This window comes from Diadema antillarum, unplaced genomic scaffold, assembly GCF_040938485.1.
Source record: "Diadema antillarum isolate AM-2024a unplaced genomic scaffold, OU_Dant_1.0 scf00000086, whole genome shotgun sequence".
In the NCBI taxonomy this organism is placed as follows: domain Eukaryota; kingdom Metazoa; phylum Echinodermata; class Echinoidea; order Diadematoida; family Diadematidae; genus Diadema; species Diadema antillarum.
In genome coordinates, this window is record NW_027270975.1 from 929,049 (window position 1) to 942,607 (window position 13,559).

A 13,559-nucleotide genomic window follows, 5' to 3' on the forward strand; every position below is an offset into this window, starting at 1 on the left:
AAGATGACTGTGTTGTTATTCTAGTGGGTTTTGAGATTACCGGAGAAAGTGAATATGACGAAAACATATCAATAAAGGAATCAGAAAACGACATAGATGAAAGTAAATTAATGTTAAAATCACCAGCCACACAGCAGTTTTTCTTTTCCCTCATAATCTTATGAAAAGGCAATTCTAGGGCATTCAGAAACTGGGAAATAGATGCAGCAGGTGGCCTATATACAACCATTACAATAATATTTTCATTATGACAGCATATCTCAATACAAACTGTTTCAATGTTTTCATCAAATAATTCCAAATCTTGTCTTCGTTTAAATTTTAATTCACTACATATGTAAAAACCCACTCCTCCACCACGTTTATCATTACGTCTATTATCTATAAATACATAATTTGGTAGTAGGCAAGATGAGTATTCTTGTGGCTTAAGCCAAGTTTCTGATACAGCAATGAGTGAAAACCTATGTCTGAAAGTTTGTAAAAAAGTGTCCATATAGTTAAAATTCTTCTTTATACTTCTACAATTAAAATGACATATCGATAAATAATTAGTCGTATCTAAATCATCCACAAGATTATCAAAGTCCATTGGAAGATAATAACTACAATCATGTTCAAAATATCCACTTTGAATATGCTGGTTGAAGTTACCATAACAGTTTGGGCATTGCACATTGCTATTATCCAGATTAAAATCAATTTGCCGATGACAAATAACACATTCATGTACAGACTTAAAAGACATTAAAACAATAACAAATCTAATATGTTAAAATAAAAGAAGCTAAAAAATATATAAAAAGCACAGGGTTTAAACAAAGGGTAATACAAAAGATGATGCCTGGAGAAATAGTACATATCATATTGCAGCTGTAATACTATAAAATCCGGTGTGGTGACAGTATATAATCATATGTAAATTTACAATTAAAAGAATTCTACCTGTAAAAGCTCAGCTGAGTTACATTCTATCCAGATCGCTCTTGTTGTGGATTTGCCTTCGCATCGTCCTTCCTCCAGATGTTTTGACAGAGACCAGGATTCTTCCGTCTACTGACCACGCAGCGAGAATGTGGCTGTCTCTTTTTTGGCTGGCAAGAAAGGCATCTTGAAGGAGCTTCCTGTTGATGTCTGTGAGGTCCTCACAGATGCTCACATTGATGCTCTTTGTGCTGTCTCATCCCTTCTGAATGATGCCAGCCTTAATTGCATTTGTATTGTCACATCAGCATAGAATTTTCATCCCAAAAGGAAGCATTGTAGAGAATAAGGAGGATCGCATCTCTGCCTCGCATTTCCTTTTAAGCAGCATGCAGGCAACAGTCTACCGGTAATTGTCTCCTTGAAAGTGAATTGGAGCTGGTGATATGGGGTGAATATTCAAGTGTGATATGACTGAATCAAAAAGGTTTGTCACTGTGGAGGCATGTGAGGGCTTGCAGTAATGAAAGGTAATTTCATTGTCTCATGTTGTGGCAATATTAATGTGTGATGAGACTGCATCCCTGCCAAAATGAGAACAGAAAGCTGACATTGTGTTGTTGTTTTTTAGTGTCTTTCATTTAGGAGTCATAACAAGTGAGCAGTTCCACTATTGTTAAAAAAAAAAAAAAAAAAAAAAATCATGTTTGAGCTCTGCAGCCTGTCTCACTTTTTGTTTGCCTTCCATTGACTGTCCATAAATATGGCATGAAGGAGTACACAGATATTTGACATTGACTGCTGTGCACCTTGGATCTGCTCTCTGATGAGATTTTTTATTGTCGTCATGGTGTTGAAGCATCTTCACAGACTAGAAATGACATGTAGGATACCATCCACAGCCAGCTACATTGCTCAAACATAGAAATCTTGTTTGCAGTTTAAGTCTCCGCAGGATTGGTCACCATTGGCTGTTCATCCTACTTCAGAATCTCAAGAATTTGTGGTTGCAGTCAAATTTCCATTTTTGACATTCCTGAGGTGCAGAATGGAAAGCTGTGCTTGAGGCACAATAACCAGACTTGGTGTCAGTTTGTGGTTAGCAATCAGTACAAGTTGAAGTATGGACAGCTATTCTAGACCTGAGCATTAACATCAGTCATACAACTACTGGCTGTTCAAGTGGAGGATCTCCATTTCATCTCATTGGGAAAAAAAAAAAATTATGTGCAAGCTGTGTCTCTGGCTAGTCAGTTCTTCAACCAACAGAATAGCAAGCTCAAGATGTGCAGTGCTAATGGGTATGATGTGTCACCCCTCTGGTCGGACAGTGGGAACAACTGTCTCATGCATGTGCAGTACAATTTTTTTTTTTAATTTGCATGATATCTGCATCGTAGGATTAGCTTCACAAATTTAAAGCTCACTAGTATCACAAGGGATGCTGACAAAGGCACAATTGGATTCCAACTACATGCAGTCTGAGAGCTACCTTGAAGCTAGTAAAGTCAATGTAGTTCTTCTTCCATATATTGTAGCCCTCCACAAGTGGACATTTAGATCGCTGGTGAATATCAAGTCTGATTCTATGCCTGAAAATACATCCTGAGGTACTTTATATTTTGTGATATGTCAGTGTTGCAAAATTCCTGCACAAATAGCGGATTCAGGACTAGAAAGATAAGTTGCATGGCTATTAAAGAGATGAGTTTTGTACTCTGAACACTAGGAAGCTGCTTAAGCTCTCATGAAATGATCTTGGTCACTGTGTTGTCATTTTGATGCTTTGAAAGGTCAAAGTGAATATTGTATCAGAATTGTTCAACATGTTTACTTCATGGCAAGGAATAGTGTACTTTGCAGTCTACCTATTTCTCAGTGTTGTTGGAACATTTGGAAATGTATGTTCACTAATAGCAGTCATAAAGACACCTATCCTCCGTAGACGTGACAACTTCTTTCTTGTTAACTTGTCATTCGTGGACCTCATGGTGACAAGTGTTTTGTTGCCATGGATACTTGTCCAAACGTACTATGAAGCATGGCCATACAGTACTGTTACATGTCACATTTTCAACTACTTTCTGGTATATTCAGCTGGCATATCACTGCTCTCTGTAACACTGATAACTCTTCAGCGATACACAAAAATAGCAAAGTCCTCAGCAGTTTATGAAAAGTTGTTTGGTTGGAGACAAATACTGTTCTATGGGTTCCTCACTTGGTTTGGCACCCTTCCGTTGGTAGTCATGCCTGAATTTGGATTTGGGCAGATTTTGTTTGTGCCCCTTTTCTCAATTTGCTCCTTTGATCCAGCTGATTTCAACTCTTGGCTGTACATGACTATTCTTATGGCACTAGCTTCAGTGTTCCTCCCACTAGTACCACTGGCATACTACCGGATATTTAGCATGGTTCGCAATGTTCGCAGAAGAGTTCATAACTGTAATCTGGAAAGGGGAGACATACAAGGACAAAACTGTCCTGTTAGCAAGGAGGAAATCCGCATCACAAGAATTGCCATGTTGGTGACTTTCCTGGTTATGCTTTCATGGTTACCAGTTTGCATCACCCACATCCTGGAGATTGTATGCCCATGGGCAGTCTATGGTTACCGCCCTCTGCAGGTGCTCTTGTTGGGAAACTCAGCAGTCAATCCTTACCTGTATGTGTGGATGAACAAACATTACCGCAATGCCTACCAACAGATCTTTAGTGTGTGCTTGTCATGGACACAGCTTTGTGTACTTCATGAAAATGATTGGTGTCAATTTTAATCTGAATCAAGACATTGTAAATGCTTTACAAATCCAAATTTAAAAAGAAAAGTGTTTTATGGAGGCAATATGGATTCTTCAAAATGTGGCATGTGCAGGAGATGGAATAGAGTGATAGTATTATTCATGTAGTACAGAATTTTTGTATGAGACAGAAATCAAACATGATTGGATCCTTTAAGTCTCAGCAGTATTTGCATTATGCAATCCTGATAATTTCTCAACTCATATTTTGGAAATGGTGTAATCGTTATTAAAATTGTAATCATTTTTATAGCTGTGAAAAAAGGAAGAATTCTTGCTGTTTACAGCTTCATTCATCTTTAGTCATTATCATTATACCCTTGTCAAAAAAGTTTGATGGGGGTATATTATGAATCGGTGTGTGGTATGTCTGTCGGGTGGTCTGTAGCAAATATCAGTGGTCAAACTAATTCTCCACTTGTCAAGACATCCATAAGAAATTTGACACGTATGTTAAACTTCATGTAAACGTATGCAATACACATTTTTTAACAATGGCCGAGGAGTTTGCCATGGTAACAATACATTCATGCAAATACTTGCAAAATCATTACAAAATTGTATAACACACTTTTTTTAAGTGAGTGTCTTACCATGGTAAAAGTGCATTATGGCGCCAAAATCAGGGAAATGCCTTGCAGTCTGCAATTTTTCTCTAGTGCACTTAAGAAAAAAATTGACACACATGTGTACTGCAATGTGTGCGAGACAAACCTTTAAGAATAGTGGAAATGCATTGCCATAGTAACAGTGCATTATTACCCGCAAAACAGGAAAAAGCCTCATAGATGGCATTTCTTCACCAGTTTTTAAGTATTACAGAAGAAAGTTGGCCCACATGGTGATTGTGATGTAAAGGTATGCAGGATATTTTTTTTTTCCAAGAGTAACCATGGTACAATTTTGTAACTGCACCTTTTGGCCCCCAAATCTGGAAAACCAGATTTGAAATAATGCAAAAAAAAAAAAGTTACTTAATGATGTCTGTTTAGCAATATTGTTTATTACTTGCACTCATTACTTGGAGTGTGTAAATAAAGTTACTGTTTACTCTTGTCAGCTGTGTACCCGTACAGCAGCATTAGTGTTATTTCTAGAAATTGTGTTCAGTATTTGGTCATTTTATCTTTGACTTCAAATTCAGACCTACATTGACTTTAAAATGTGCAAATTGCGTGAAGTTGCTTCATCTAGTTTATCTTTGCCCTATTTACCTGTCCAAAGCTGTTGGAATATCAGAATGGAGAATAATAGCATTTCTTGTGGTAGTTGTTAATCTATATTTTTCTAGAGATGAATTCTACAATTGCTTCATAAAGTCTGCCAAGTATTTCCATCTTTCAAAGATGCCAAATGTAAAATGTCCATATTTGTCAGTGATAAATATGCAAATGAGATCAGGTATTGACCAGTCTAAAAACCAACAACAAAGAAATTACGATGAGACTGAATTCATTAAAAATATCATATATTTCTATAGATGATGTAAAACACAAAGGAAACAAAAAATTGTTCTGCAAGAGATAACTGTTGCATGTTGTAAGTGATTATGAGGAGTACAAAAATATCTAGTTTTCATGAGATTTCAACAGAAGCAGCAATTTTGATGATTTAATGAATTTATGAGTTAACATTTTATCTGTCCTCTAAAGCCTCTGAAGGAGAAAGCCTGACTTCAAGCTTGTGTTACTTTTCCTGAAAAGACAGTGATAAGTTTCTCTTTACTGGTTACTTTTTTTGAAATAGTAATAGCTTGATTCAGTTTTGATCTTGCTGTCTTGCCAGTCTTTCAGATTCAAAGCAAGAATACATTTTATTTATGGTGTCACGGCATGACAACTTGTTAGTTCTATACTTGAATAAAAAAAGATTGTGAATTATCAGATATACTTGTCAGTGGTGTTTTGTTTTGTGCTGTTTTGTGTAATTGTTATATTTGTTTGTCTGATAAGAAATTGTGTGATAAAAATTTGATTGAAACTATAAGTAGGTACCTGGCAAACATTTACATCTAAGATATTACCCATTGAATCAAAGCCACATATTTTAATACGTACATGCATTCATACATACAATTTTTTGCTTTCTTTTCAAATCATATTGTGATCGGGAATTGATTAATTCTAAAGATTTTATATTCACAATATCACTGCTCAAGTATGACAGTGAGCAGTCTGCTCTCTGTAGTAAATGTAAGTCTGCCAAAATAGTATAAAGAGATACAGGATTTATCAGTAAGAATGTACATGGAGGTAGGATTCATCTTTAAAAACATGACTGTTTTGTTTCATGAGTGGAAGCAAAAAAAAAAAAAAATGACAACAACTATGAATAAGATTTTATGAATACATATACAATTATTCATCCTTGTCACTGAATTTGAATGCTAATATATACATGTTTGAATAGTCCAAATACAATATTATCCAGATCTGTATATTTGAAATTGAATTCAGTTTGAGTTTCCAGTTCCATATTTATTTTTGCCTGCCAAATAGATTTTGTCTCAAGTCCATTCAGCAAGAGCTAGTGACTTTTGCCTTGCAGGTGTTGGGTACAATATAAAGTAGAATGCAAATATTCATCTAAAGTTTAATTTTACTGAGAACTGCAGGCCACTTCAATAGAGCAGGCAGGATATTTATTGGAGTACAAATGCCGTAACCATAGGCGACCAATGCCATGTCTTTTGTATAATATTGCGCAGTGAATTGCAATCTAGCAGAATGGCACATAGACACCGGAGGAGTTATTTAATTTGAACAATGCAGACAGCAAGGAGCAGTGAATCCATAGCCTGAATTGTAAATATTATGAATGAATTTCAATATTATAAAGAAGAAATAGACTGGAAAGAATGGGTCTCAAGGGAACAGTTGAGAAAAATCACTTTTTTGTCCCGATTCTTTTTAAGCATATTTTACTCGCTTCCAGACCTGCACAAATGTGACCTGTCAACACGTGATCCTGGAAAATTCACAACTATCCAGCAGCGAGTGCAGAGCTAAAATGACACAAAATAAAATGACTTTGATATTTGAACAAGACAAAAATACAGGTTTTCAGAAATAGCAAGTTTTATTATAAACTACCTCCCATTAGAAAATCTACATTAGAAGATCTACAAATATGTTTTGAAATGCAGAAAAATTTGATGCATTTGGATGATAAGGAGTTTCTAAAAAAAGGTTTGGTGATGGCTTTTCTCTAAAATCAAATTTATTTTACGTATCAATACACAGGTCTAAAATCACATGCATATAGTAATGTCTTGCGTTACCCTTGTTGTTTCGTTTGTTTTTATTTCCATCTTCAGATAAAAAGAATAATACACACAAGTTGCATATACATTGCACATAAGTACACTTAAATGAAGAAACGGGGGATTGGCTGCAGGGCTGCAGGGTCCCGAATTTACAATGTGTAAGAATGATACACTGTATACACAAAACATGAAAAAAAAAGAATGAAAATAATTTACAGAACTGGTACAGTGAGAATCAACAATAATCAGAGATAGGTAGAAAAAGGCAGCGCAAGGAAAAGAAAAAAAAAGAGGAGAACAGACCTAAAGAAGAAGAAGCATGACACATATACCCCCCTTTGCTTGCAGCTTCTCTTTTTATTAACTGCATTGTACGTAAGTTGAACATTAAGAGGAGCTTCAAGTAGGGAAATTTCAAATATATCAGTTGTAAAAGAAGGCTACTGCCTGTCAAGTGTACGACAAGAAGGTTGTTTGCAGACATAATGCAATATCATTAGTCCTGAAGATAGAAGACAATACATGCAACCCAGAATCAAGCCGGCTTGTGACTGGACTGCTCACTGGCTTTGTATGAAAGATACAGTGACTGTTAACTCCAACATCGAATGCAATGGCCAACTCCCAAGCTGCCATCATTTCAATAGTCTGTGTGTTTACTGAACTCCTATGCCTGTTTGTCAAACTTGTAATATGCTGATGAGGTGTGCATGTCTAAAGGGCAGGAATTGGGTTGATTATATGCAAACTTCTCTTTCTTAGAACTTATTTTACTGCCATCACAAAGCAAGTGCTACTGCAGAATATTTTGTTACTCTTGTGTTTATAATTTATGCAAGAACACTTTAAACACACACATTAACCATGATCCTTGATGATCAATTTGACTGGAATTTGAAATCAAATCTGTTGATGGCTGTGAGTGCAAAAAGAAAAAGCAAAAAAGTATAGAGGAAAAAAATGCAACCTCAGATCCTCATTGTTTGATGTGTGGCAAAGAGATGCTAAATTAAGTAGGCTTTGTATCAGCCATATATTATTGAAAGACCCTGTGCTTCTTGATTGATGTGTATTCACACTTCTCAATTATGGAGTCACATAGGGATGGAAAGTTACTTTATTCATACTTTGTTCTCCCCACACTTTGTTTAATAACCTTCTTGATGAATTGATTTTTTTTTCCTTAAAAAATATTAACTTCAAGGCACATAGAAATGTCTAAAGGGCAGGAGTTAGGTTGATTATATGCAAACTTCTCTTCAAGGCACATAGAAAAAAAAATTGCGCACACAGAGGAAAAGCTTTTGAATGTAATGCTCATGCCTCTGGCATGAGACACATGCCTCTAGGGTCAGCACCTCATCTCATGCTCACACCCCAGCATCCATTTTCTCACACCTCTGGGCATGGCAAGGAAAAGAAAGAAGAAAAGAAAAAAGACCACAAAATAGGTATAAATGCATCGATTGCGTAATATACTTGCTATCAGTGACAGAGAGGTACAAGTAAATTTAAATCCAGCATATAAATCATAAAATGTCCTGTTTGCATTTCATTCTCTGACAACCAGTTTATTGATAAAATCATAAGATTTGGTGCATAACAGGTATGCACCAAATCTCATAATTTCATATCCCAAATTAAAAAATCTCTCTACCATGGGAGGGGGACCTCCCCCCCCCCCCCACCCCACCCACCCACCACATCCTCCCCCACTCAGTCACTTCACTCCCTCACAGGATCTCACTCCCAGCCACTTCACAGACTTGCCATCTCTGCTTATGACTTTTTTCTTTTTCTGCCTCTGCCCCCCCCCCCCTTTTGCTGGCTGTCCCATCTATCCATGGGGAACAGGGTCATAAAGTCATTAGAAGTAAGCTGAAAGTGTCATTTGTGCCATTCTCATTGCACTCAAAATACTGTTTTTCAAGTGGCAATCCTGATCACGGACCCAGATATTTGCAGTGAGATCAGAAATAAATACATCTTTTGAAAAAGCAGACACTAGGGACATTTCACACACAAAACTAATAAGGGTAAATTTACATTACTGAACCGAGATGTACCAGTAGCTATAGCTCCTAAGATTGCACTTTGACCCATTGCCTAGGTGAATATGGTGGATTCCGGTAGGAATTCTGATTCTGATTCTGGGGGGTCCCGTACAGTGACGGGACGATCGTTAACGGCCCGCTAACGAGCGCCCCGTCACTGTACAGGCATCCTAACCTGGAAACATTAAACTGCACATTACTTGAATATGAGGCCATTCTGAAGCAAATAATTTTCACACACCAAGAGATATATAATGTACTCTTAAATGAATCCCACAAGGATTGGAGCAATCATCCCCAGCATTCCCACTGATTCCCACTGATCAGTTACTAGCCATCCCCTTTAATTTTACAAACAAAACATAGTCTAATACACACATACACACACCACCAGACTTCCTGTGTAAATGCAACAACCAGGAAAGAGACATTTCACACCTAGCTCCCAAAGTGTCCGTAATGCTCAGATGTGACAAGACAGTGGAAGTGAAGAGTTTGTTCGCAAAAATCGATGTCCATTTTTGAAGGTTTTGAAGTACGGTCTCTGTTATAAAGTACAAAGTAATACCATTTAAAATGATATATTAGTGACAACATATAAAGGTACATTTTTGAAGTCATGTTCAAAAGAAGCAAAAATTTTCTTATCATTCTCTTTATTTTTTCTTGTCCCTTAATCGCAAATATCTCCATTTGGCAAATATGGACTTATCGTTTTTTTGCGAACAAACTCTTCAAGTGGAACATCAAAGCTACAACTCAGGCAATACTGATTTACATGAAGACTTGACAGAACTCAATCTCTGTCTCTCTGTTTAAGATGTCACCAATTTTTCCTTCTGCAGATATGCTTTATATTGAATAAGTGTGTCCTTATGATTCATGGAAATTTCACACTGAATGCATCGTGTAAACTTTGACCACACATAGGAAATCAATTGAGGTCAAATTTTCTGAACCACAAGATTCTATGAAATAAAGCCTGATTAAGTTTTGGCCATACTGTCTCTGACTGTGAGTGGCACAAAGTCTGTTATCTGTAGAGAATGGCAGACTGAATCAATTACTGTCGCTTGACATCTTTTATCATTGATGAATTCTGAGGTACATTGCCATGGCTTGCACATAAATACCTGAGCTTTATGTTACAGACAATTATGTACTATTTGTTACAAAATCTGACTTACAGGTGCCCCTTTGAGTTGACTTAAGTTGAGTTTGAATGTGGATTTGTCAAACATGGCCACCAAGAAGGAAATCAAATGTATAGGTATATGCAAGCAAACACTAGACCCACAGCTTTACTGGTAAGTCCCCTCTGAAGGAGTACTTGTAGACAATGAGAAACACCAAAAATAATGGCTGATATTTGCAATCATCTTCAGAATGGAAGGAGGTAGGTTACCTTCTGATAGTAATAAGAAGAATGAAGTGCCTGTGCAGAATAGCACTACTGCTGCTGCAGCAGACTTGAAGCGGGGACCTCAGGAATGAAAGTATGTGGTCTTATCCACTGCGAAGCAATAGCTCCAGTAAGATATTGTTGGTGTAAATCATATTTGGTACCTGAAACTTGACATTAGCCATGTAAATTTCAAATATGTATGTTCCAGTTGGGTTAAGAATAGGTGCCTAGAGCTCCTTTCCAACTAAACAGACTTTATTTCCTTAACAGACAATTTGCTTTATATACCCAATATAGAAGAAGTGAGGTCAGGTTCTGAAACCACCTATAGGGGGTGGTTTCAGAGCCTGCTATAGCAGCCTCAAAGAGCCCCTGTTGCAGTATACAAACTAGAGGGTTTGAAAAGCCGCTTTTTTACCAACAAGCAAATTATCACTGAAGGTCTTGCCAGCTAACATAAGCAAACCAGCCGTCATGACCAAGTGCCACTGATAAGCGCAGCACAACTTTTACATTTTTATGCTTAATCACATTTGCAGTTACATGTATGTAAGAAGTACAAAAGCCTGTGCCGTGTATCGTGTATTGCAGGGGAACTTGGTTACCGTGGGAACAGCTTAGAGCCAGTTGGGCCTGCTTGGGGGAAACCAGCCCGAGCAGTATAAACAGACAAGAGACCGCCTCTTCAAGTGGGCTTTTGAACTTCTTCAAGGAGGTTCTGAAACCCTCCTGTAGTAGAAATGAGGTATCAGAGTCATCACAGAAGAGTGGTTACAGGATTTGATATATTGCCCAGGATATGGCATGCTTTACATTGTGATGTAATAATGTAGCTCCTTTAAACTCTGATGTGTATTTAAGACATTATAGAGACCAGAGAGTGGTTTAGTTGTTGCCATTTTGCAGGTAGAACATCAACACTTGCCATCACTGGTTTTTATCGTTCTTCTTGTTTTGTGTCTTGTTTCCATAATCACAGCCGACAGCTTCCACCAAACTTCTCCTAATATCAGCCATCCCTCACCCAGTGCTGCCCCACCCATCCCCTGGAGTTATGATTTTCAGAGCCTGAGCCAGTCCAGCCAAGATGATATCAACTCTCCAGTTCTTGACACATTACGAACAGAGGCTAATAGGCTCCTGGGCTCCTTCTTGGACCAGCAGCTCCAGCAGGAAGGACTGGATCCATCCTGGAAGGAGGTGGTCTGGTCTCTTGCCACCAAGATCTGCTCCTTGGTGAGTACTCACATGCATCCCTGCTATTTACCATGATCAAGTTTCATGGGTCACAATTAGCTGTATGGTCATTGTCAATGGGAACTCTATGAATGAATTTTTTCTTTTATTTTTCACAGGGTAAGACTTGTAAGGCTGGGGAGCAGTCATAAATGTTAAAATCATTCATAGGGCCAACCATCAAGACATATGAAACAAGATCTGGATTATACAAAAGAAATAAAAAAACAGCAACCCAATACTGCTAACTTGTTTCATATGTCATGGAGTCAATATTTGCATCATAAGCAGTGGTGGTGACATTTCTTTATGTGAAAATAGGTATCGACGTGATAGAAAATGATATTCATCCTTAGGTGCATCAGCAATTCTTCACAATGGATGACTAGAGCACCCTATCATGGTTCAATATGTGCATTTGTTGCAATATCCCAAAGTCAGCCATGATCTCATGAATACATAATTCTCATTTGTTGCCACAAGAGGTTTTAGAAAAGGGATCAAGTCAATGTAATATCTATTGAATCTTACATTAAATGGCCTCTGTTCTTTTCCAACAACAAATCTTTCCAGATGCTAATACCAAACCCTAATGCCTCAGTGGTAAAGAGGTAGGATCATGATACTGCCCTGCTTTGGCAAAAGGAAGCAGGTGACAGAACAGGGGTCACACCTAGCTTTTTTTAAAACTAGCCAGGCGGACTATTTAGAATAAATTTTGACACTGAAGCAATATTTTGGCTAGCCAGACGGACTATAGTTACTTCAGAATTTTATGATTTTTAGCTAGTCCGACATGATTTTGGGTGGCCAATGGCCAGCGGACCATCGCCAATTTCGAACCCTGCAGAAGTACTCTTTCTTCTACATGAGCAAAACATCTGTCATTGACATTGGCACCCAGTGCAATATCATGATGCTTGATTGAAATATCTTTCAGTGGAATGAGTATCTGGGCTCAAACTTTGCATTCAAATAAAAAATGATAAGGCCAATCTATAATACATTGATGATTACAATTTATTTTTTTTTTTCACTGTCCTATGATTGTTTAAAAATTGTGAATTTATATATTCATTTGCACTGTGGAATATTTTTTTTTTTCTAAACTAGAAGACAATAGTCCTTATTCTGCACTGTATATCTTTGCATCACAGATACTGAACAAGAGAATGTTACAACATTACATATACCAAATCTTTTGTAGTGTGAATGTTGTAATGCATTTTCTTATTACCCCTAGCTGTAAGGGACTGGTTTCTTTGGGGTATCGTTTTTCTGATGTAACAAATCATCACTTCTTGCTTTAAAAGGACTGTACAGTACTGGTTGAGGTGGGTATTTATTTTTTGAACATTCCTAAGTGAGATAATGAGAAACCTCTTATGAAATATGAAAGAGCATGTAATTTTAAAAAGGATTCAATGTTTATTTGATGAAAATTGGTTGTCAAATGGCTGAGATATCCAAAAAAGTGATAATAATAAAAGGCTACAGGCCACGCCTTTATTAGAATCTCTTTGTTTCACCTTGTTTTTTGGATATCTCAGCCATTTCAAAACCGATTTTCATCAAATAAACTTTTGATACCCCGTAGAATTGCATGCTCTTTGACATCTCATAGAGTGGTTTCTGAATATCTCGCAAAATGTTAAAAGCTAAATCCTCACCTCGACCAGAACTGTACACAGCCTCTAACATATGATCTGATGGTAGGTGAAACCAAATGTTACCGAGGGTGACATCATGGACATCAGGTACTATGTTCATATCAAGAGAGTGCCGGGAGGAGCACGGTCGGAATGCTGCCTGTACAAGGGAACTATCTGCACCAAGAATGTGGCTCACAAAAAGGTACCTTCTACCTAACCACC

General features: G+C 37.3%; 1 protein-coding gene across 1 annotated transcript in view; it reads left to right on the forward strand.

Annotated features, from left to right (window-relative positions):
* LOC139717934 (1-phosphatidylinositol 3-phosphate 5-kinase-like) overlaps positions 1-13,559 on the forward strand; it is a 99,375-nt gene that overhangs the window by 80,634 nt on the left and 5,182 nt on the right. Inside the window, exons 14-15 of the mRNA XM_071629419.1 lie at positions 11,429-11,685; positions 13,402-13,539. Coding sequence (XP_071485520.1) covers positions 11,429-11,685; positions 13,402-13,539 — 395 coding nt within the window. The remainder of the gene's footprint in view (positions 1-11,428; positions 11,686-13,401; positions 13,540-13,559) is intronic.